The sequence below is a fragment of the Gopherus evgoodei genome, chromosome 2 (assembly GCF_007399415.2).
Source record: "Gopherus evgoodei ecotype Sinaloan lineage chromosome 2, rGopEvg1_v1.p, whole genome shotgun sequence".
Classification (NCBI taxonomy): Eukaryota; Metazoa; Chordata; order Testudines; family Testudinidae; genus Gopherus; species Gopherus evgoodei.
In genome coordinates, this window is record NC_044323.1 from 39902931 (window position 1) to 39929431 (window position 26501).

The window sequence follows — 26501 nt, forward strand, 5'->3', positions numbered from 1 at the left end:
CTGCTGCTACCTGATTACATACTTCCAGTTCCAAGGTGTGCGGTTGACTGGCCAGTTCATAACTCTGGTGTTTGTCACTCTGAGGTTCTACTGTAGTGATAATCAAGACTTGAATGCATTTAAACTTGAAGCTCACTAATTAAAATTGCTAAATTCAGTTGCTTACCATCAGACCTTTTACAGACAGAGCAGTAATTTTCGTCACAAGACCCTGTCTTCCAGGTCCCATCAACATCTAAATAAACACAGGCCAAGTTCTGTTTTGGCTCCTCACTGGCCCACTTAGAGTACTTGATTCTCCAGTTATCAGTCCACTTGTAAAAGCCACTAGTCTAAAAACAAAAGACAATTAAGATAATATTGCCTCCAAAAACTGTCTTAAAAAAAAGAACATTATGGTCACAAACTCACACACTCAAATGTCAGAAATAAGTCTATCTATAAAACCTTAATTCAGATCCCCTGTGGGTATACATTATGATGTCATCTTTAATTACATGATCACACACTATTTTTTCCAAAGGATGCCTGCTTCTTTCAGAGCACAGAATGGATGATGCTCAATGAATGGGCAATTATTCAATATTAGATTTTATCCTCATTGTTCAATATATGTCCCCAGGCCTTATTTATGGCAGACTACTCAAATCCTGCTTTGAAAACAGAATTAATCATTTCCTAATGGGCTTTTTTATGGTGTTCATCACTATAGTATCTAAGTGCTTCATAAACACTAATGAGGGGAAGTGATATTATTATTCCCATTTGACAGATCAGGAACTGGCGCACAGAGACATTAATGTCAAAAGTGTTCACTAATTTTGAGTGGCCCGTGACAGAGGCATATGACCTGATTTTTCAGGTAATTTAGCATTATAAAGCACTTTATATGTTCAAATCACAGATATCATTTACTTCAGTTGCCGTTGTGAGTACTCAGGACTTCTGCAAAATAGACCCCAAATATCTCAAGTTGGGCACCCAGAAAACAGGCACACACAATAAGGCCACGTCTACATTGGGATAGTAAGGAAAGTTAAGGCAAATCAGCCAAAGGTGTGATGTGAAAATGCATAAGTTAAAGTATATTAAACTCCCATGCGGATGCTCAAAGGGGGATTAAGTTACAGCAAGCTAAGGTCACTGTACTGGTAAGTGAGAGCATCTACACGTGGGTTTAATGCACTTTAACTTGTGCACATTGATTTCACACCTTTAGTTGATTTGCCTTAACTTCCGAGTAGCTCCGTGTAGATATGGCCTTACTGATCACCTGTGAAAATGTTAATTTAGTGACACACCCAGCATTACACAGGAACTCTGGGGCAGAGACAGAATCCATTTTTCCAAAGGAGTATTCTATTACCTAAACCATGAGACCATCCTTGCAACCATACACCTTCTAACGTGTGCAACATATGTCTCAGTGGTCCTGCAGACATCAGCCTCATTCACTGCACAGCCCCAAGTCATTCAATGAACACTTTCCAGGCTATGCACTGAATGAAGCAGGGATACTGTGGAAAAAAATAGCATGTGGTCATATGATTAAAGACTATAGCATAACACATAGGTGGAAGGAGTCCAAATTAAGCATAACACATAGGTGGAAGGAGTCCAAATTAAGGTTGCACATGCAATGTTCTTAACATTCATTGTTTTTTAAATGTATTTTCCTAGCTTTTTGTTTGTTTAACGCAAACTGAAAAAACACAAATTCCACCATGTGGAGCCATATTGATTCCCATTGGTCTTATAAGTAGGGCTAGAACCTTTGGCTCCATAGCACAGACCTCCACTACTTGAGCTAACAGAGTGACTGACAGCAATAGTAGTTTGTTATCCTCTATGTAGGCCAGCCATTGCAGAGAGAAGAGGCGCACATGTCAGCCAATTTTTCCACAATTTGCTGACATCAGTGAAATGTTGAGGCTCAAGATTCTTGGGTAGTGGTCATTGACTTTCTGCCTCTCTCCTCCCCAAGCCTGATCCCTTCTGCCCTGGTCTGTCCAGTCTGCCCTTGACCCAGCTGGTCAGCCTCCCTCTCCTAGCCTCTTGTTCCAGTTCTCCACCTTCCTGAACTCCTCATCCTAGTTTCTTCAACCATAGCACCCTTATCTCAATCTCCCACCCCTTCAGCCTCTCTTGACTCCTTGTCCCATCCCCATCCCCCGCCTTGCTACCCCTGCCACAGCTTCTTGACCCAGTTCCAGTCCCTCATGTTTCCCCAGCTCCATTGCCCACCCTTTCCAACTCTTTGTCCCATTCTGACCCCTTCACCCCAGTATCTTCATAAGAACATAAGAATGACCATACTGGGTCAGACCAATGGTCCATCTAGCCCAGTATCTGTCTACCGACAGTGGCAAATACCAGGTGCCCCAGAGGGAGTGAATTTAACAGATAATGAACAAATGATCTCTCTCCTGCCATCCATCCTCACCCTCTGACAAACAGAGGCTAGGACACCATTCCTTACCTTGACATAACCTTATTCCCAGATTCTGGACCTTAGCGTCCAAAATTTGGGGGTTAGCATGAAAACCTCCAAGCTTAGTTACCAGCTTGGACCTGGTACTGCTGCCACCACCCAAAAAATTAGAGTGTTTTGGGGCACTCTGGTCCCCCTGAAAAACCTTCCCTGGGGACCACAAGACCCAAATCCCTTGAGTCTCACAACAAAGGGAAATAATCCTGATTCCCTTCCCCCCTCCAGGTGCTCCTGGAGAGATACACAGACACAAGCTCTGTGAAACTACGCAGAGTGAGTCCCCCTCTCCGTTCCCAATCCTGGAACAAAAGCACTTTCCTCTTCACCCAGAGGAAATGCAAAATCAGGCTAGCAATCCAACACACAGCTCTCCCCTTGATTTCTTCCTCCCACCAATTCCCTGGTGAGTACAGACTTAATTTCCCTGAAGTAAAGAAAAACTCCAACAGGTCTTAAAAGAAAACTTTATATAAAAAAGAAAGAAAAAATACAAATGGTCTCTCTGTATTAAGATGATACAACACAGGGTCAATTGCTTAAAAGAATATTGAATAAACAGCCTTATTCAAAAAGAATACAAATTAAAGCACTCCAGCACTTACATTCATGCAAATACCAAAGAAAAGAAACCATAGAACTTACTATCTGATCTCTTTGTCCTTACACTTAGAAACAGAAGACTAGAAAATAAAAAGTACTTCTCCAAAGCTCAGAGAAGCCGGCAGACAGACAAAAGACTCAGAGACACACTTCCCTCCACCCAAAGTTGAAAAAATCCAGTTTCCTGATTGGTTCTCTGGTCAGGTGTTTCAGGTGAAAGAGACATTAACCCTTAGCTATCTGTTTATGACAGCTTCTTGACCCAGTTCCAGTCCCTCATGTTTCCCCAGCTCCATTGCCCACCCTTTCCAACTCTTTGTCCCATTCTGACCCCTTCACCCCAGTATCTTCATAAGAACATAAGAATGACCATACTGGGTCAGACCAATGGTCCATCTAGCCCAGTATCTGTCTACCGACAGTGGCAAATACCAGGTGCCCCAGAGGGAGTGAATTTAACAGATAATGAACAAATGATCTCTCTCCTGCCATCCATCCTCACCCTCTGACAAACAGAGGCTAGGACACCATTCCTTACCTATCCTGGCTAATAGCCATTAATGGACTTAACCTCCATGAATTTATCCAATTCTCTTTTAAACGCTCTTATAGTCCTAGCCTTCACAACCTCCTCAGGCAAGGAGTTCCACAAGTTGACTGTGCACTGTCCCCAGCTGCTCAGCCCTGTGCATTCCAGCCATGCTTCCTCCTACTCTTCCTCTAGCCCTTCCTCATTATCAGTCAAACACCAGCTTCAGTGAATCAGGCCTTGAGGCTTTGGGGATCTTCAACCATTTTGCTAAATCATTGTTTTGAAAAGGAAAACAACCCCCTTTCACCTGCTGTTGGTTTGTCCCTTCTCCTATTCTCAGGATTCCCCATCTGCACCTCTCCACATGTTCTTCCACGGCTTCTCTCCCTTCCCCATCATTTTGATGGCTTCCACTCTCCTATTGGTCTCCTCACAGTACTGTGTTTCCACAGGCATATAACTCCATCCGCAGCTTGTCTCCTCTTCACACACTCTTTTCTGTGTCTCCCCCATGCCCATTTCCATGGCTCCCACCATTCCCTAGCTATAGCTTAAGCTGCTTTTGAAGCATGCTAACAGGAACAGTAGGAGTTATTTCACAATCACTGCTCAACTATGAGACAAAAGCAAGCACATCAACAAAGCCCTTGGTAATAACTGCAGACAACACTTGAGTAAGGAATGGGGGAGGTCTGATTTGACATTGATCATCAGCATCATATTCACATTGATTTGATGTCCTTACCACATTGCTGTTAAGACCTATCCATACAGGCTGCCCGATTTTTAACACTTGTAGCCACAGGAATGACTGGCTGTAGGGATCTAAAATACTGGCAAGTTCTGAGTATTCAGCCTTGCAGTTCTTTTGTGCTTCTTCCCAGTTCATTCTGGAACTGATGAGTGAATAGCTACTGTTACCATAAAGGGTAAAGCCAGAGACTGGAACTGTTGTTTGGAAATTATATAATTTAGGGTCTGTAGTGAAAAACAAACACATGGAAAGGTAATTTTGTAGTACATGGACTTATTGTTCCGCTGAACAACAAATGTCTGCAGTATTCAAACACTTAAGAGTGGTAGCACTAACAGAAATTAAGACATAGATTTATTTAGGCATGAGCTTTCGTGGATAAAACACCATGCTTTACCCACAAAAGCTCGTGCCCAAATAAATCTGTTAGTCTTTAAGGTGCCATCAGACTCCTTGCTGTTTTTGTGGATACAGACTAACACAGCTACCCCCAACACTAGAAATTAAGACTGGATGCACATCCCACCCATGACTTCAGTGACAAAAAACATAACTCAGAGTTCTTTTATAAAAAGCCATGGTCCTTGTTGATCTGGCTGGCCACTACTGAGCCAGTTTCTCCCATGGATTTATACTCATTTGGCTCCCTATGCACTGGATTGTGATTAGTTTTAATACAGCTATATGTACTAAGTGGAAGCACAATCTTCCCACCCACTAACCATCCTTGTGGAGCTCATGTCAGCGTTAGCTGGACTGTGACCAAGGCATGGGAGAAGGAGCAGAGCCTGCAGAGCTAATACACCTCACCAACAGTAAATGGGCAGAGAGAGAATAAAGAGGGGGGATACAATCCAGGCTAGGCTTCAAAATCTGGGGCCTGAACACTATCCCTCTGCCTTCCCTCCACCTCCCTCACCCTTCCCTCAAAATTAATCCACAAACCACCACGCTCTCTCACACAGAACATCAGTCAACAGACTCCAAGCATCCATCCCTACCGTCTTTGAGCACTAAACACTTAAAAAAATTCCTCCTCCTCCTAATCCAACCCTTTCAAAACTACCTTGCTCCACATCACCCAGCCTAATCATCCCATTCAAAGCAAGTCATGCTATCCTCATGGTTCTGGTGGGTTGCAGCAGGGGGGCTCTTATAAAGCTTCCCTTTGGGTTGCTCGTCATTGTGAGGAGGCATCCCAGGTCAGACCAGGCTACAGGAGAAACAGCTCTGGCCCTTGGTGCGCTCCCATTCTTGTATCTATGTAACAGCAGGATGCTGCATGGCATACACTAGCTTTTCTATAGGCCAGGCTGCTACATGCATTAGAGATCAGTGTGTCTGTTTTGTTAAAATGTTAACACATAAGGCCGTGAAACTCATTTCATGTGGACGCCATAGGTGATGTGCTGTATGTGGAAAGTCAGCATTTGAACCATAAAGACAATCTAAAAATCACAGTCAAGTTTTTAATGCAATTAACTTGGAAGCTTGGTGAGAAAGAACTCACCAGCATTCCTCTGGCATATGTAGCTTTTGTTCATTTGGCAGTCTTCATCTTTCCATTTCCCTGCTTCCTCAATGGGGTCCTTTATCATCATAACACAATCAGCCTGGGGGAAAATGATACATAAATGAGTAAGAATAAACAAACAGCAAGCAAGAAACAATCCTCTTCCTTCTGGATCTGCAGACCCAGATATCTTGGGTGGTTCAATCAGCTATGTATCTGTCACTATTTATATTCACTCTGATCCGCATTATCTAATCATCTATTGAATTGCTTCATATTTCAATAGAACTGATAGTGGTGTTGTGATGGCATTTCCAAATCGCACCTTCTCCCATGGGGCAGCCCTTTAAAATCAACTTCTCTATTGTTCAGGGTGCTGTTGTGACCGCTCACCCCATTCGCCTCAGATCACTTATCAGCTATATGCTTTTATTGTTAAAAGGAGACATACTTAGTCAAGACAATAAAGTAAGAGCAGAACAAATGGAACTACAGCCATTATTCCACATTAGTCATTTCATTTATTATTGAACCACACACAATTATGTTTTGCTATTAAAATAAGTTGACATAATGCTGGGGAAAATTTCAAAGCCCACAGCAGAAGCTTATTCTGAAGAAATGTTTAGTGGTTAGTGCATGGGGAAAAAAAAAGAGGAAAACAAGAGGCACAGATTCCTTATTGTTTGAGGATTTTATTCATACAATTGTATTTCATGATAACTTATGCATGAGTGCATATCTGCATCTGATATTTATAAATATACACCATCCTCTTAATTTTATTATTCATTCATTCTAATAATCACTTATAAGGCTCCAAAATTACAGAGTTATTGTCAGACCATCTTGTAACCTTTACCCATGTGAGTTTCCTGACTAGTGCCAGTGAAGTCAATGGGTCTATTCACTTGAGTAAGGTTTGCAGAATATGGACCTTATTCCATCCATTTGTTTGGATTCATATTGTATCACAGAGAAAAGCTAAAACTGAAGTTTAAATAAAACCCCAGAGTGACATTTACTATCTGCAAATACTTGATTTCTAGTAAAGCACCAACCAAATATAGTTCTGGGCTTTTGCAAAGGAATATTTGAAAATGAAGCTCCAAACAGGTGGTTCTACTATAAGCTGACATAGCTATCCCTTTCTGCTAGTAGGAGAGCTGGAACTCTGCAGCATGACCATTCTACTCTCAACTGCAAGAAGTTAATGGAAATAAACCTACATAAGGAATAAATTGTGCTAGTTATATATGGTTTGACTGATTGACCTTATCAAAATGGTTTAATGATCGTTTGCAATCCACATTTACCTCACTGCGATAATTTGGGAAACCTTTGGCCCAGCTTGTATAGGAGACACCGCTTCCATCTGTCCATAGGAATGTGTACTCTGAATTTACATCATTCAGTCCAATCCAGGTATCAGTTGAAGCATCCTTCAAGTGCGTGATGAGGAAGGCTGAAGGAAAACAAACATTTTTACAAGTGACGCATGGAGACACCAGAATATACAGAGCTAGAATCATAGTTATAAAATATAAACAAGATTGTTTTAATGGATTTATCACTTTAGACCAGCAACTTCACAGCTGAGATGGTTTCCCTGGCAGTTAAATCAGAAGTTGGGTGTGTCTAGCTATCGTTTTCCCTAAGCCTGATTCTGCAACATTTAATCAATTTGAATGATACTTATGCATATGCACAGTCTGATTTCCTGTGGTTTTGGATTTAAAAACACAATCTATCACAGGACAAACTCCAAGTTTCAAATGTTAGTATTACAACACTTGCAACACCAGTCTATCTGCTACTAATTCCTCCAATGCTCAGACTTCGAAAAAGGCGACTTAGGAAAGCCGCTGATACACGCACACAAATGTTATCAAAATTACATTTTTCTCAGCTAACTTAAGTGTCCATTAATTATTAGTTTTAAGCAAAAGTAGCAGGCTCTATTATAAAAACTGAAGCTTTAAATCTTTAACTTGTATGTTAGGAGATTAGCTGATATCTCATCTAATACCAAAATGCCTATCCAAGGGGTGGGAAAACTATGGCTCAAGGGCCACATCCGGCCTGCCAGATATTTTAATCCAGCCCTTGAGCTCCTGATGGAGAGCAGGTTTGGGGGCTTGCCCTGCTCTGCATGGCTCCTGGAAGCAGCAGCATGTTGCCCCTCTGGCTCCTCTGCATAGGGGCAGCCAGGGGGCTCTGCACGCTGCCCCTGCTCCAAGCGTGGGCCCCACAGCTCCCATTGGCTGGGAACCACGGCCAATGGGAGCTGCCTGGCCGCAAGCCTGCATAGGAGCTGGAGTGGGGACATGCTGCTGCTTCTGGGAACTGCTTGAGATAAGCACCACTTGGAGCCTCAGTCCCAGCCTGGAGCACCCTCCTACACCCCCAACCCCTCATCCCCAGCCCCACCCCAGAGCCCGCACCTCCAGCCAGAGCCCTTATTCCCTCCCCAACACTCAATTTCACGAGCATTCATGGCCCGTCATACAATTTCCATACCCAGATGTGGCCCTTGGGCCAAAAAGCTTGCCCACCCCTGGACTATATATTGCACCTTGCACTTCTTCACTTGGTATGGAAGCCAGGTTTCCTTCCAAATTTATACAAGCTGTTCGTGCAGCATGCCACGTCAAGCTCTCATTTTCACTGGAACCGAATATTTTGAAACACTGAAAAAGAAAAGTATGCTGAAGGCTGTAATTTGATGCCATTTTGCATCAAAAACATTTGAAATGAACAAGATCAATTTCTGGCATTGTACAGGAGGTCAGACTAGATGATCTAATGGTCTCTTCCAGTCTTAAAAATCTATGAATCTACAAAAAGAAAATATGCACACTGGAGAACTAACATAAAAGCTCCTTTCCTTTAGCATCCAGTGAGAAACTTAACTGATTAGTGGTTAGGAGAACAGAATATGGCTGTAAGATAACAAAAAGTAAGCATATAATAAAAGAGGAGGAAAAGCTTTTATTTTATCAGTTAAAGGACTAAAGATAAAGAAATACTCTCTGGCTTGTTAAAAATGGTGAGGTAAATATACATATTAGCAGTGAACAAATAAAATAATTTGATCCTGGCTATTAATAACCCTCCTCATCCAACAGGAAGTTTCCAGTACAAAGCAGGGGAAGAGGAGAGGAAGGGGAGGAGGGGGTAAAAGCACGATGAAAGAAAATAATTTCCCATTCTTGCAGTCCGAGTATGGAAAAATCTAACCTGAACATTTAAAGTAAAAGTTAATTTTTTCCCCACTTTTTGTATTTCTTCTATCAACCTTTTTCAGCCACTGGTAAAGTGCAACTATTTGTACCACTGGTGCATTTTTCTGACAGGGAATGTGGATAATACATTTTGAATGTCTCATGGAACAATAACCTGTAGCCTTCTGTGCAATCTCTCTTCATTTGAGCATTTCAGGCCATAACATACAGGGTAGTAATAGTAAGTTCTTCCTACAAGTGCTGACACCTTTGTATTCAAAGAATTTTTAGTTGGTATAAATGTGACTTTGAGTTTGCTAAGATGATACAGCTGCAGCTCCACCACTAGAAGGCAATGTTCTCACATGCTGCTGCTGCTAACACCTTGTAGGTGATCGTTCACCACAGTGAACTCTGTACAGTTTCACTGTCTCTTGATGATCTGGTACCAGCATCTTAGAGAACAAGGCAAGGGGGTGGGGGGTGAATATATACTTGCACTACATTTGTTTCACATTGGAGAGACAAAAAGTACTTGCATCAATATCTGCTTTTTGTGCATCAGTGGGCAATTCCAAATCAATGTACACCCATTCCAGAAGGCATGCATTTATATTCTGCAATTCTGAATACACCCTTTTGGGAAAGAGAGGGAGTTTTGTACAGACTTATGGATTTTTTTCTTCTAATTCACTCTAGCTGAGAGGCAGCTGTACATTCTCGGTTAATGCTGACAGCTGACACTTTTGCTCACTGAACATGCATAAAAGCAAGTATAAATTACAGACAAAACAGCACACATTTGGTTAGCAATACAATCTTTTTACAATTGAGCATTTTCAAAGTAATTGCAGAAAAGGGGCCTAAGCCATTTAAAACCTATCGTAACCCTCAAACTCTTTCTTAGATTATTTAAATATGGATATAATGTCACCATAATGGCCTGATCAGCTAATCAGAACACAAGTTCAGATCATCTAAACCCATACTACAATAATAAGAGACAAAAATATAAATTTTTGTTCAGTTCCTTTTGCAAATAAAATGTATGGAAGATGTTTTCTACTATACCTTGTTATTAAACAAAAACCAATTTTGAGGGCATCCCCCTAGAGGTGCAGGTGATGTGGGAGCAACTGTTGAATGAGTAATATTATTGAGCCTTTCACAGATGAAGCTGTTTGGAGCACCACAGTTCAGATCATTCCACATACCTGGAGCATATTAAATATGGAAAGTAAATTACTGGACAAGATGAAGACTGGAATGAAAATCTACCCCTTCTTCTGGTGATTACAGTATAGAAAGTACAGTTAGTTGGGATTTTCCTCCTGCAATATTTAGGGTTCAGACACTTAGGGGAAGAACAGGGGATATGAATGCCAAAGAATAAACAGTTGAATCAGCTTGTTGTATACAACGTTATTGTGTTATAAAAATATATCAAGGAAGGTCTTTTATGAAAGCTTGTAATATTCTGAAGTTGATTGTCACTGTGAGATATGTATACAAGTTATGGTTATGCATGTATGCATATGAGGGGGAGAGAGAGAGAAAATTGTAATTGTAACTTTGGTGCAACTTCACCTCCACCTCACCACAGGGCGATGAAACAATCAGACAGTGAGGGGCAGATGAGAATATTCCAAGTACCTTACATTGTACAACCCAGGAAAAGGCAAATGGTGAGCCATTAAAGTTAATGGGACAACACTGAAACAGCTTGAAACGGAAAAGAAATCGCCAGTCTTGGAAAACTAAGAAAGGAGGGAATTTCCCCTACTGTGAATCACCATAATCTGAGAGAAAATTAAAAAAAAAAAAAAAAGAAACCAAAACAAACAAACAAAAAAAAAACACCTGCTAACTCTATAAGAAGGGAAGGGATTTGAAGTGAAAGGTATCCAGAACCGAGGAGCAGGCCTTTAAGTGGGAAGCTGTATGTGAAATGCTGAATCCACTTTATGATAGAGGGACTGCTGGGAAACTCTTCAAAGACAAAAGGTAACTTGTACTAGAAAAGGAAATGTATGTAATTAGAAAGCGTAATGCCTACGGTTGCATCTTCATGTGTATTTTCTGTGTAATTTGTATGCATTTGCTTCCTCTTACTCGTTCATCTTTGAATCTGTGATTTTTCTATTAAGTACATTTTTGTTTATGTTTCTCCCAAGCAGGTCTCTGTTGTACAAAATATCTGGAGCATGTGTATGAAAGTGAACTGATAACGGGGAGTGGCTGTTTTTCACACCTTCAGTTTGATATGTGAGTTAAAGATGCCTCTTGAGGTGATTTAATACATTAAACCATCATTTATATGCATATAAAGATAGAGCTGCAGTGGCACATAAATCATTTTCTATTATAGAACTACAGTAGGTTAACTACTCTTGCAATTTGTTTTAGTATGTTATCTCTATCACTATCTAAGATTCTTATATGATCCCTCTGCCATAATATCTGAGCACCTTACAACTTTTAATGTATTTATCCTAGCAAGACAGGGAAGTAGTAGTATTATTCTCATCTCTATTTTACATATGAGGGACTGAGGTGCAGAGAGACTAAGTGACTTGGATATATTAGATATCAATTCTCCTCCCTCATCTTCTGTATTATAAAATATTTATAAATTGTTATTATTTATGTTATCATAGCATGTACAGGTCCCAACCAAGGTAGTGGCCCTATTTTGTTAGGGACTACACAAACACCTGGTCAGAGACTGCTCCTGTCCTGAAAAGCTAATGCTCTAAATAGATAAAACAAAGTGTAGAAGAGATAAAATGTTATTGTCTCTGTTTTCTGACGGAAACTGAGGCAGAGAGTTTAACTGATTTGCCCATGGTCACACAGAAAGTTTCTGGTAAAGCCAGGAATCGAACCACGTCTCTTGAGTCCCAGTCCAGTGCCATGCACACAAAGGGTGACTTTTTTAAAAAAGTGCCTCAACTGTCTCAGTGTGATTTGTGCTCCACAGTCATTTAGATACTGTTGAAAATCTCACTCAGTATCAACCCACTTAATACAATAAATTACTTTACATGAAATATGTGTATCACACACACTCCTATGTCACACAGTGCAGAGCTGTTATGACACTGAAATATTACTATACTCACCTGTTTGTGTATACATGACCACACAGTTTTCATCATTATTTGCAAAGTTAGGTTCATTTGGAGACCAGGCTACATAGTTTAGTGGGGTTCCATCGATCCAGCTAAAAGAAACAATATAGCAGTAGTTACTGGATAGACCCATTTTTATTTTTTACGGCCGCATTAATCATTTGATTTTACGTTACAAAAATTCTAGCTAAGCAACAAAAAGTCAGCTTGGTGAACATGCCTTTTGTAGTAGGAAGTGAGTCTGAGACATAAGCCCTTGTATCAGATGCCTGATAGGAAGCCAGAAGCCTGGACTAAAGTAGTGGTCAAAGCTTTGCTGATATAAAGCAAAGCCAGGCTGTGAGCAAGAGACAGATCTGCTCACAGAATCTAGCAAAAACAGGGCAGATATTGCAGAAACACACACGTTCCTAAGAAGTGCTAGCACAGAACGCTCACACAAACACTTTCCAGAAGGGTAGTACCAGAACACCCCATATCAAGTATGGTACAAATACTCCCTTCCAAAGATAATGAGAATGTACTGACCCCTCCTATTGATAAGGTCAGGATGACAGTGTGATGGATAGAGATGTTTTGATTCAACCAACATGTAAGAGGTAATAGGTGGTAACAACCCACGTCAGGGAGCAGTAACTATGTCAAAGGGGCAATACATAACTTATTTGTATTGGGGTATAAAATGAAGTCTCAGAGGGAGTGTCTTTGGCTGGCCTAGGGGATAATGGAAAATCCCACCATTAACTGAGCTAGCCCATTGCTACGGGCACACATGTGTTAGTTTACCTGTAACTATTGAACAAGGGCATTAGGGCTGTGTTTCATTGACAATAAACATGACCAAGTGCCTTCACAACTCACTACAAACTGAGTCTGTGGTTACTGGGCAGCTCAATCGAGGTTTGCTGTGCCAACTATCTGCGCAGAGCTGGGACAGCACACAGAGAACATCTAACATCTAACAGCAGCTTTCTGTGTGACTTTCATTTGTATTAATGGCAATCATATGACCAAAGTCCTGGAGCTCAAGTAGAGAATATTCTCTTGGTTTTTTTAATTTACATTAGATCTGTGTTCACAATAACTACATTCATTTAAAGTATAGCAGCTCAGTGTTAAACAGATATCATATGTATCTTATTTAGACAGATATACTAATACATTTCATATCGATACATTCTATTTCCCCACCTGCATATTTTCTCAGAGTTCATGGATCACAACACATCACTAAAACAGCTAGCTGAGATAATTACTTGCCTATAATTGTTGTTCTCTAGACATATACATCTCTGTAGGTTGTTGGGTCAGGGCCCCTACATGTGAATTTAGTGGAAAATTCCTCAACTCAAAGGTCTAATACGTTGGCCCCAACCAGGTCTAGAATGACAATCTCCAGCAGGGGGCACCTCAGACACCCTCACTGTATGCATGGTGCTCTCAGCAATGCCACCATCACTTCTTATCTTAGTGGTTGGTGAAATACTCCCAAAATAAAAGCCAATTAAAAATGAAAAAAAGTCTCAGCTCTCTGGGGAGGAGATGGGCAAGTAATCTGCCAAGGCTACCTATCAGCAGAGAGCAACATCTACAAGTGAGCAATCTGTATCTTTTCTTCAAAGATATCCAGCTCAGAACATTCCCAGTTTTGGAGCCAACACAACTCTCTGGATGTCTCTACAAGTAAAATTCTAATAGGGAATGCAACACACAATGCATAACTGTAAACATACTCTTTCTTGTCAGCGATACTTCCAGAACCATAGAGGAAGAAACAGTATGCAAGAAACTGAAAGAACTATTATAACTGACAAGTAGCAGCATATCACCAAGCAAGGAGGAGAGTGAAACACAGAATGGGAGAAGAATAGACTGTGGCAAACAGAATTTCCAGTAAGTAATTTGCCCAGACAGTTAGTGTACAAAGCAGTAGCTCCAGAAGGCAGGACTGCCACTGGAGCTACAGTCCATTAGATGGACTTCCATTAAAGCTAATGAAAGTCATAAAAATAAAGCCATCTGCACAAATAAGGCACCCTGAGTAGTGGAGCGAGTGGCTGAATATGAGGCTGAGTGGCTGTGACTCATAAGCAAATGTCCCGGTAGATGGCACCATAACACTTTGTCTCTCGGTCCATGGCCATAGATGGAAAAAGAAAGATGTAGGAAAAGACAGATCTTGGAAGTAGGAATTACCTCTTGGATCCCCATTGACATGGGAAAATATAATTCACCGACACTTTTGGGAGAAATTCAGAGGCTGTCCATACAATCACTGAAGAATTTTATAAGAAAATGAACAAGTCAACAAAGCCTGTAGCTTATTCACTCTAGATGTTGAAATCGCTGCCACCAGAAAATAACCTACTAGGTGAGGAATGTGAACTCACAGGTATTAAGTTTTGTCTCTGATGGCTCACAGTGAACTCTGGAGCTGAAGCTGGCATGCTAATATATAGAGAAACAATGTCAACATGGGGAAAAGACATTCTGCACAGCATGGGCGTCGCATGGCTCTGGCATTTGGGGAGGCTGGCCCAAGTGCTGGAAACTCCCCTGGTACCTGGATCATGGCCTCACCTCCTGCTCCACCCCAGCTTGATCTCCTCCCCCGAGGCCTCACCCATACTCCACCCCTGGCTCCGCTCATACTCAGCCCCCTCACCTGCAGCTTGCTGAGTCATTCCACACACCCCAGACCCACCCCACATGCTGAGTCCCTCTTCTCCATCTCTTCTCCCAGAAAGGCACCCCTGCCCACCAGTCACTGAGTCCCTCCCTGCCTCCACCCCTTCCCTCAAAGACCCCCCGCCCACTGCTCACTGAGTCTCTCTATCCCCCTTCCACAAGACCCCCACTGCCCACCGCTCGCTTCATTGTTCCACTCCGTGGAGGAGTGGAGGGATTCAGTGAGTGGCTGGCACCTCAGGGTAGGGGGATGGAGGAAAGGAGGGACTCGATGAGTGATGGGTGCCTAGGGGGAGAGGTACAGCAGGGGGAGGAAGACGTGGAACACAGGCAGGGCCACAGGATAAAAGTGGGAGGAGGCCTTGGGACAGAGTACAGGCAGGGCCACCACAGCTTTCAAAGACAGCAAGTTGATGGCTGTGCTGTAGGGGAGGCTTAGCTTCCCCTGGCCTATTACACTTGGCATCTATGCTGCACAGGTTTTGAATAAAGGGAGGTGAAGCCCCAGCGCTGTTGACTATGCCAGAAACACAAGACCTGAGAACTAGTCAGTGTACAGGTGAAAATCTGAAACTAGAAAAAAAATTTCAATGAAGTAAGGAGACAAACACCAAAGCCTAAATAACATGTAGGATCAGGGAAACCACATGATGAAGCGCCGTGGATGTGAGGTTAAGAGTGCCAGTTGGGATCACAGGAGAGACCCATAATCAGTCATGGCCAGAAAAGATTCGACTCTTTGAGAAGTAAGAAGGAGTGATGCAAAAGGCTCACTGCTGAGAATCAACTGATTAAAATTTGGAACTGAGTCCTGCACAGGGGTACAGATCCAAGAGTGGGGATTAGCTAAGATGGGTATCTTTGCAGAAACAATTTTGCGGATCAAACAAAATTGCTGAACTTTTAAATATTTTTGTCTATCCACTAACAACTTCTCTCTAAAACGTCTATAAAATACAAAAAATTATATTCTGGAAATATTGTGTTAAGATTGAGTCCCAAACAAGTTTTACCCCCACCGCCCTTTGAAAATGAAACTGTAATAGCCCCTTTAGGAACAGCTTTGCTAAGTACAATACTTGTACTACGTTCTACAAGCCTGATGTTCATTGTTTACTTACCTAAACTTTTTATCAAGGCTCACACTTAAACCAATATAAAGGGATTCCCGAAAGTCATTATAGAAGCTCTAAAACAAAAATAAAATTTTAATTAAATGTAACGAAATAGCTGTGATTCTGGTTTAGTGCCTATTGTACAGCATGCATAGTCAGCAATAATTTGTTAACTTGCTGATGGTGGAGGCACTTTGCCATATTATGGATTATAACTGAAGACTACAAGTCCTTCACCTGATTGCCAATATTAAAGTAAAAAAGAAAAAGTAGACCAGGATGAAAATGAAGCAGAGGAAAAGCTGCAAGGATATAGGAAAGCTTGCCTGGCTGGCAAATTTTAAAATGAAGCAAAAGTACATTTTGGAAGAGTTTAGGAGAGTTCTCATAAGTGCTGGTGGAAAATTTTCAATCACAATATTTTTACTATTGTCGTCTTAGAATGTTTTTTTCTACAACATGGAAAGTTTTGCGGGGAAAAAATCATCATAAAAAAATGTCCAGGTTTTAACTGAAATAACCCAACCCTTTTTATCTTTTAGATTTTCAACAAAAATATCAAAGAACATTGTTGACAAACATAAAAAAATACTTTGGTTTGCTGCAAAAATTAATTTCCCAGCCAACTCTAATTCTCAGTTAAAATCCTTTAAAATGGTAAATCCATGGCTCACCACCTCCTCCTCTACCTCACCACAATTTATGTTGCAAAATAGCAGAGAAAAAACTTCTTTCAGAACAAGACCATGACTCCATGATTTTATATGGAATGAGGTTTCAGCAGCTCCCTTGTATCCCATGGTTGTACCACTTTGAAATTTTTACGTGTGCTGACAGCTCAGTAACTCAATGTCAGATTTTTGCATGCCTGATTTAGTCAAAATTCTATTGAGTTTAACAAAGGAACAGCTCTAGAAGCTAGCAACAGTTAGTTTGCATTGTATTTCACTTCTTGTAAAAAAGCTGAGGACTTATCCACACTTGGAACTATACCAAGACAAATGTTCCGGAGTACTTATTTCAGTACATTTCCAAGTGCAAACAAGCCCTGACCCTTGCTAGATATTACCTTCAGGGCCTGACAAGGTGGTGCAGATATATGGCATGACAGTACACACTTGTCAATGTTTCAGAAGCAGATTGTGAGAAGTGTTTCAGTGTGCTGCACTGAATTATTCATTTCTGAAGTAGTAAATATGTTTCTTACATATTTCCACAGAAACTTTCTTTTACTTTCACCCTCAATGACAACAAGATCTCCAGAATTCTTCTTGCAATACTCTCGGGCTTTTTCCATAGGCAAAGTTTCATGGCTGAAGTAGTACGCCTTGTCCTCATATATAATCCATCCATCTTCACTGACTTTATATGTATATTCTGCAAGATACATAATGAAGGCACATATACAGTATCTCTACAACAGGTTAGAATCACTATATGGTAACATTTTTCTGGCAACAGGAAATACAAAACCTACCAAATGTGGTACTTGGTTCAGGTTTTAATGTTGCTCCTGTAAAATAAAATAAAATCTGAATGTGTTATATATCTCATGCATGTTCTGTCAATGAGATTTATTAATACTGTAATTATAATTTTAATGTGGAATATGAAAATAAACCCCAGCATTATTTAATACATTTTCCATGTATTGACCTACAATTAATAAGAATATATGACAATGTTTAATAGTCAACAAAATATCATTTTAGGCCCAATCAATGGTTAAGCTTAAAGAACATATTCATGTCCTCAAAGTATTGGATTTCAGCTATCGATAATATGGAGTATAGACCATAAGCTACCTTAAAATGTGTGTCCTAAAATATGTTTCAGGTGGTGAAATCAATGACTCCTATTTAGACTGAAATGGTGTCTTCCATTTAGAGTGAAATAAATAGTGTTTTGATGTCCTTAAGCACACACTAGGTTTCAATATCTTTTCACTGAAACACTTTCCATCAATCTGGAAGCTGCAACAGCTAATAGATGTTAGCATTCAGAATCCACCCAGCCCCTTAACAGAGCCAAGAGTTTTTCACTAAATTGGCTCTATCAGCTGGATGACTCTGCTATCTTGTGGTCTCTTCAGGCCAAGAAGAGCGAGTGAAGTAATGGTCATAGTCATAATGGAAGGGAGTCTTTTGAGCATCTGTATGTCTAAATTTAATTCAGAGGTTTGAATTACCACCTCCCGCTTCGTACCCTCTGTGATACATTGCTCTGTTTGCATGTAGCCTTATGAACAGTCCATGAAACTGACTCGACTGTTTTTGTTTAATATTCTAATTTAAAGAAGGAAATCATCCTACCTTTTTTTATTTGACAAGTCCAGTCACCGAATTTTTCACAGAACATATCGTTCCACTGCATGTCAGTGTATCCATTGAACATTGCACATTTTTCATTTCCGTCATAATTATTGGGTTCCCCATCTGCCCAGTTTTCATAGTTTACCTTTGGTAGAAACACAACTCAGTGACTATTTTCCTTTCAAAGAAGAACAATGGTTGTGCTCTGCAAGGGCAGATGGACCCAGTTTGATTTCAGCTCTTAAATCTTGCACTCATTGGGACAGTAAACATTGGGACTATTAGGGAAACAGCATACTCTGCCCTTGCCAGGTGAAGGAGGAACACTGTGTGACTCTTCCACCTGATTTACAAGCTACATTAAGGAACTGAAGAAGTTGTGCCTAGCCCCTGTCAACAAAGATACCAGTCATGACATGGGCTATAAAGATTGAGCAATGTGGGACAATGGCCTAATTTTGCTACTGTTGGGATCGGGGGGAGGGAGATTGTCTCTTTGGTTGATTCAATCCAAGATTAACATTGGGTGGTATAGTTCCAGTTTAGGTTTTGCTGATTCCAGTCTATTAAATAGGTGAAAGGTAACAAAATATTAGTTCGACCCGTGATATAAATTGATTTATAACAGTAAGCAAAAAGATTAAGACAAAGAGAATTGTACAAACTGTTTTCTTTAAACAAACAGAACCAATTAGGGAGTCTCCAGTCTTTTGACAATGTTACATAAATTATTTTAGTAACAAATTCAGATGTTGCTAGGATGAAATAAAGTATACATGAGTGGAGCCAAAGTGTTTTGATCGGTTCATTTTACTGGAATGAGGTTGCCATGACTTGTGGGCATTCCTTTTTACCATTTTTGTGGGCACCTTTCCTCTTATATGCGAGGGTCACCATAGCTAGACAGTCATCTCCAGACTAGACTACTCAAATGTACTTTATTTAGGGCTACCATGAAAGGTACTCGGAACATAAGAATGGCCACACTGGTTCAGACCAATGGTCCATAGAGCCCAGTATCCTGTTTTCTGACAATGGCCAGTACCAGGTGCTTCAGAGTGAATAAACAGAGCAAGGCAATTATTGAGTGATCCATCCCTTGTTGTTCAGTCCCAATTTCTAGCAGTTGGAGGAGGCTTAGGGATACCAGAGCATGGGTTTGCGTCCCCGACCATCTTGGCTAATTGCCATTAATGAACCTATCCTCCAAAGCACTTTGATTTCAGCATCCCCTTTCTGGGTTTGATACTATTCAGAACATGGAAAACTAGGCTGTTCCCAGCAGTCCTTCCAGGACCCATTATTAACCCAGACAAACAACTTAAAAACAGAGGCAATCCTGGGATGTCTCAGAAAGTATCCAGCCAAGCCCAGCTCTCAAAACAGTTCAGCCACAGTTCCCTGCATTCACTGGGACTTTGGTGCAGTGATTTTCAGCCTTTTGCCTGTAACAGTCTCTATTTGCTGGAGCTTGGCCATTTCTGTTCCATTGTCACCACAAGAGCCAGGGCGCAAACATCATCTGACCACATTCCATCTGTTTGTACAACCTCTAGCACTACCTAATAAAATAATAATAATAATAATAATAATAATAATAATAATAATAATAGTGAGGTTTGGAGGAATGACAGGAAAGATAATGCATAGAATGGAGTGGGGAGGAGGCTGACGCATGCACCCTGGGGAAGCAGTGCCACACCCAAGGAGGACCTTTCTGCAGAGCTGGGAAATGAAAGAAGCTAGAGGTGAGAAAACCCTGTTATTCTGGCATCCTATCACATCCATCCCTGGGGCCAGTGCAGGATTGTTCCCTATTGAGTATTTTCAAGGGCTTTGTCATCTGGCTGAAAGCATCCCAAGCAATAGGGCTCTTGGCCCTTTCCAAGTGTGACCTCTTCAGTGAGGCAAAATCTTGTACTTTGTAGTAGACTCCCTTCCCCCTCTATCTGCAAACTAAGACACTGAATATTCTCTAAAAGGCCCTGAATATTAGACATCAACTATTGCAAAGAATCCAAGTTCTGCATCTGCTCCAGATGGTGGGTTTGGAAATCTCTTCATGACCCTGGCAAACTTTTAGATTTTCCAAAGCAGTAAGAAATCTTTCAGTGCTTATGCAAAGAAAATAATGCTTGAAGTGAGCTTTTAAAGCTGCTAAATTATGCAACTACAATAGTCAGGGTCGGCTCTAGGCATCAGTAAAGTAAGCAGGTGCTTGGGGCAGCCCATTTGCAGGGGCGGCAGCCGATAGAGATCCAGCCTGGGAGCTGATAACCAACAGGAGGCCCTGGGAGCTGTAGTTCCTAGGTTAGCTCCCTGCCTATAGAGCCAGCCATGGAGCAGGGAAAGAGCTACATTTCCCAGCATTCCCTTGACCTCTATCAACAGGAAAGGGAGGGAGCGGGAGTATGGTTGCTGAAACCTCATGCTGCAGCTTGCTGTGAATGGAGAGCTCACTGCTAGATTGGAATGCACTGTGAATGGGGAACAAGTGTGCACAAGGAGTAGAAGGCTTTGGCCCAGATAGCCCCTTCAGAAGACATCCTCAGATTGGATTAGGGATACTGGTGTGACCTCACCTTGCAGTCCCCAAAGAAAGAATTGGGTGGACTAAATGGACAGTGCCCCTGTCTATCTGAAGCCTAGAAAGGAAGGTATGTGGATCCCACTAGAATTTTAAATGAAAAGTAAGGGAGGGGAGGCTCTACTGGACCTGGGCAGTTTTAGATACGGTACCAGGCATGTAGGAGGATTTCCACTTCTGAGCCATGGAAGCAGAAATTGACTTTTCCTTTCCAGATTTAGCTAATATTCAGAAAAGGAATCTAGCACCTGCCTTCCAGATTTGAACAACTCAAAAATCAGGAGTTCTCAAGTTCAATTTGGTGGGGTGAGGCCCAGAGTTGGGGCAGCAGATGGTGCAGGTGGGGTGAGGCCCAGAGCTGGGGCAGCAGGGCGTGCAGGTGGGAGGGGAGAGCCCAGGGCTGGGGCAGCAGGAGGGTGCAGGGGGGAGCCCAGGGTTGGGGTGTGGGCAGCCAAATTTTTTTTTGCTTGGGGTGGCAAAAAACCTAGAGCTGGCCCTGACAATAGTGATGCTCATTGATCAACTTCCACTGTAAAAAATCCTGCTATGGTGAGTAACAGATGTATTGCCTCTGTTGTAAATGCTGTTGTGGGCTCACACAGGGTAGCTTAAGATGTAAGGAGGACAGAAGCAGAAACAGATTGAGTAAAAACTGCATAAAAACAATAGGATAAATTCAGAAAACCAATTCTGGTGCAAAACAATTAATTACTCACTGGAGAGCCATCACTCCAAGTAAACCCTCCGTCAGGATCAAAGGCACTCATACCCATCCAGTATGATTGATAGTAATGAGCTCTTTCCCTAAAATATTATATATGGATATATATAGAGAGGATAGTATATAAATCAAAGCATACATATCATTATACACAAAACATTTTAGGACTTGCAACATGTCTATAAGTTTGAATGTTTCCTATTCAATATCTCTAATATGCACTAAAGACATAAGAAATATTTTGCTTCCCTAACACGATAATTTAAATTGCTTACTTAATTTCCAGCATCCCCAGAAAAATATACTGGGACTGCACATGGCAATAGGTCGAGTCATACAATTCTTTGCAGGAAAGGCCCCAAATGCTGATTTACCACCCACAATGACACAGTGGCAAATGCAAATTAATGCCATAGTCCTGCAAAGAACTTAAGCATGTGAGTATGGGACTACTCACTTTCACATGTTTAAAGTTAAGCATGTGTGTATAGTGCTATGCCAGATCAGAGCCTTAAATTACATGCACACATACAAGGCTTGGCATAGTCTATGCCTAAATATTTTTCTTAGTCTCTCTATTGTTTTTTTGCCTTTATTAAGTAAGAAAAGATCCTTGTGCAATATGAACTACTCTTTTATTTAAAAATGGTTCATCCATTTATTTAATTATGGACAGGCCCAAAATATAAACTAACTCATTGAACTAGATCTGATTGAAATTTTTCTAATGAAAAATATTTTGTGTGAATAAATGGCCTTGTTTAAAATAAAAAATTGTGAAAAAAATTCATTTTTTTCAAAACTTTTCATTTATTCAACAAAATCAGAAAAAACAAACCAAGAAAACTATCCCATTCATTCTACCTTCCTCCAGGTCTCTCTTTTTCCTTCCCCCTTCCCTTTTTTCAGTGGCAAAAAAATTAAAAAGTTGGAAAGAGGAGAAAAAAAGTAATGGAAAGAAAGAATAGAAGTGGGGAGGAGAGGGCAGGAAAACAAAAGCCAAAAAAATGAGAGAATGAATTTTTTTCCAAAATGAACTTTTTGAAACCAATTTTGTAAAAAATTTTCATGAAAAAAATCAAATAAATGAAAAATTGTTCCAAACCTGTGGAATGTAAAGGTATTTGAAATTTTTACTCTCATTCTTTTTGTTGTCGTTGTTCATTTTGGATCGGCTCTACACTGCATCTATTTTCTACAGATCACTGTCACATTCCTCCATGTCTTTCAGACATTTCATCCTGGATGACTCATCATCTGCATAAGCTCAACATGGGTAAAAATGCAGAGTTCCAAATTTTCAGCAGTACCCTAGAATACCACTCTTGTTGATGACACCATCCTCCTCCCGGTAAGCAGGGCCACAACCTGAACATCATCTGTGACACCTTCCTGTTTTCCTCCCTCAACATCCAAGCCACAATAAAGCCTATTGCTTCCTACAGAACTTAATTTAAAAATTCCTTCCTATCTATCATAATGACGAAATCCAAGTCCAGGTCCTAACTACAGCTCACTATTGTAACCCTTTCCTCGCCAGTTGTTTTGATACCCACCTTGTTCCTCTCCTCTCACAATGTTCTGCCAAAATCGTCTCTTCCAGTGCTCCCTCTTTGAATCCATCAACTCCTAGCACCCCATAGATCTGTATAGCAAATCTAACCAATTTTCCTCACTCTCAAGGGCCTACATCACTTAGCGCCAGAGTGCACATCTGAGTCTGCCTTTTTGGCATTCCCCTATCCCCTCTGTTCCACCAGACACACCACTGTTGATTCCTTCATATTTTCCTTATCTCTCATTGTGTTTCCAGGCTGCCCTGACACATGGAAACACCTCTCAATGCTTGTTGCATAGCTACCCCTTCTCCTCATTCAAATCCCTTCTAAAACCTTATGTCTGCAATCTCACATATATAGAAAATTAGTATGAAACTCTGAGAATAAAAATTAGAAAAAAATCAGAACCACAAGATGTACAGATGTTTAAACTGAGGAACTGCATGATCTTACTAAAATGCTTTCACCCTTTATTTAATCACCCACACTCATTGTATCATATGTAAAGTTAGACTATAAGATCTCCAAAGGCAGGGTCCTGCCTTTCACTGTCACCTCCCTACCATATTCTTGGGTATGGTCAACAAATAATAAACAATAATAATAAAAATATATACCTGCTGTTTGGATATATTGTTATACTATCTTCCGTTAACTCTGGAACAACTTTTAGAAATTCCCAAATGACACTCAGAAATCTGATGCCCAAACATTTTGTTTAATGTGAAGTTCAAATGATGCCGAAGCCCATCCTCACTATTTTTAATGCAACAAATATGTTTATATTTGAATAAGAACCACGATAGAGACATACAGATTTTCAGCTGAAATGACATTTTTCAGAAAGGATATTTTGTGTTGTATTCCATGAAAATATTTCAAGTGAAGGAATAAGGGCAATGCAGATACTCACAAGCTATTTATTACATTTTGATCTTCTTCACTATGGATACTGGCCAGATCTCCTCCTATAGCTCTACAAAAATCTCGTGCATCAAACCATGTTTTCATATGTTTTCGCCCATTCTGAAAATGCTACAGAGAATTGTACAATTACATACTGTGCCTGGCATCATAGAAATTAAGAAAAAACATCTGTTGTGGTCCATGTTAATCTGCCTGTCTAACACCACCTACATTCATCCATTGCCTTGTAACTCTTCTTCCAAAGCATTGGTCCATGCCTGGTCATCCCTTGAAATTGGTTACTGCAACCTCATCCAGTCTTCCTTCTCTGAGTCTCTAAAAATCCCTACTGTAGTTTCAATTGACTATGGTGCTCTTCCTCACTTTCTGTCCTAAACCACTGGGAAATGCTTGATATCCTTGAGGATAAAAGGAGCTGTGCAAATGCAAGTTGCTATTGGGTCAATTGTAGCCAAATGTTTCTTCAAATTTATCTACTTTATGCTGTTATAAGGAAGCATGAGTATTTTGTGTTCAGGAGTTTAATACCTACTTTAAAGCATGAGCTACTGTGGGCTCTTGAATGCCATCCATCTGGGCATGAGGGGGCAGGAGTTGTTGTTGGAACAGGAGGAGGGGTCGCTCCCTCAACCAACTGTTTGCAGAGAAACATTGATTTCTCTTCACAGTTCACAACATCCCATAATCCAGCTGTAGTTCCAGTTCTCATGGCAACACATCCTGGCTCCCTTCCTTCATGACACACAAAAGAAAAGAAAATTACTGGTAAGTTAATTCAGGTAAGAGTCTTTTAATTAATGATCTCTTCCTGAAGTATGTACTTACTATTCTATTTAATTTTTTTTTAAAAAGTATATCAAGTGGAGATTATAAATTTTGCTGCAGAGTCAAAGTCACTCAATGTTGCATGTTCCATATGCATACGCCCACCAGCAGCTCAGGTGTGATTTAAATAAATACTATAATCAATAAATAGTCATGAGTTTGATCATGAGACTATATGAAGAAGTTATACAGAATTTCACTCACAAACATAGGAGCTGGATTGAGCCAACTAGCAAATCCCAAGTAACAAATAAATTAAGGAAATGAATGTCTATCAGAAGCAGCATTTCCCAATAGTTTATTAGGAAGGTATTTCCAGCATATCCAGTCTGATGCGTTTATTTTTAGTGCAAATGAAATCATTTTAATAATGTAGTCTGTACATTTTTTAGTTTTATGCTGGCAGACTTTCAGAAGTGTTCTCTAATTTTGAGATCTTCACTTTTTGGATGTCTAGAAAGATACCATGTGACACCTTGTGCCTGATTTCCAGAGGTGCTGTCCCCACAATGAAAGCTGGGCAAAGTTTTTCAGAAGAATTAGTTTATTTGCTGAAAAATGTAGTTTCAGTCGACCTGAAACAATTCACATATTTAACATGAATTCACTGAATAGTTTTGGCCAAAACCTTTTTTTCAAGCTAAACTCACACAGAGATTTAGGCATGTTCACAAAATAGCCAGCGGAGAAGGTGGTTGTGGTGCTCCACTTACGGCGAGTGCACTTATCTGGGATGTGGGAGCCCCAGATTCAAATCCCCGTTCTGGAGCAGGGATATGAATCCCAGTCTCCCCACTGAGTGCCCTAACCATCAGTTCATGCACTATTCTGGGGTGGGTTTTTCTCTGTCTCTCCCATTGAAGTAGTTCTACTTTGTATAAATAATTAAATACTCACCTGAGTTGCTTGTTAGACCATCAATCAGTGTTTAGTTACCATGTTGATGGCACTGGTCACACCAAAGCACTTAACAGGGAGGACATCCAAACCATGGAACATCTAATTAATTGCTTCTCTATGCTCCTTCTATGGAGGGACAGCCTTGATTCATTCCATGGCACTAGAATGACGAACTTGGGTAACAAACTTCGACATTGAAATGGGACTTAAACTTGGGTCTCTCCTCTCCTGGGGGAGTGCTTTAACAACCAGGCTGTAAAATCATTTTCACTCTTTACCTCTGACCCAATGACTATTCAAGTATTTTATACAAAATGGAACAGATTCAACAGCAGAGACTATGAAAGCCCCTTCCAAGAACAGCCTACAGCTTGGTGGTTAGAGCACTCACCTAGAATGGAAGAGACCTGGATTTAAATCCCTGCTCCAGAGTGGGGATTTGAACCCTATTTCGCACATCCTAGTTGATTGCCCTAACCAGTGGCTTTTGGGTGGGGAGAGGTCGCACCAGCTCCTCCTCTAGCTCTTTTGTGAATCTAGCCCTTTAAAAATGCCCAGAAACTAAATGATTTGGGTTAAACTAAACATGTACTTTGTCAAATTTCCAAAAATTCAGATTTAG

General features: G+C 40.7%; 1 protein-coding gene across 1 annotated transcript in view; it reads right to left on the reverse strand.

Annotated features, from left to right (window-relative positions):
* LOC115645567 (macrophage mannose receptor 1-like) overlaps positions 1 to 26501 on the reverse strand; it is a 53494-nt gene that overhangs the window by 11350 nt on the left and 15643 nt on the right. Inside the window, exons 12-25 of the mRNA XM_030550433.1 lie at positions 24687 to 24886; positions 24141 to 24262; positions 21664 to 21751; positions 18361 to 18505; positions 17526 to 17561; positions 17256 to 17425; positions 16055 to 16122; positions 12237 to 12337; positions 10186 to 10328; positions 8466 to 8580; positions 7207 to 7355; positions 5888 to 5990; positions 4369 to 4601; positions 167 to 332 (exon numbers count right to left, since the gene is read on the reverse strand). Of these exons, the coding sequence (XP_030406293.1) occupies positions 167 to 332; positions 4369 to 4601; positions 5888 to 5990; positions 7207 to 7355; positions 8466 to 8580; positions 10186 to 10328; positions 12237 to 12337; positions 16055 to 16122; positions 17256 to 17425; positions 17526 to 17561; positions 18361 to 18505; positions 21664 to 21751; positions 24141 to 24262; positions 24687 to 24886 (1839 nt within the window). The remainder of the gene's footprint in view (positions 1 to 166; positions 333 to 4368; positions 4602 to 5887; positions 5991 to 7206; positions 7356 to 8465; positions 8581 to 10185; positions 10329 to 12236; positions 12338 to 16054; positions 16123 to 17255; positions 17426 to 17525; positions 17562 to 18360; positions 18506 to 21663; positions 21752 to 24140; positions 24263 to 24686; positions 24887 to 26501) is intronic.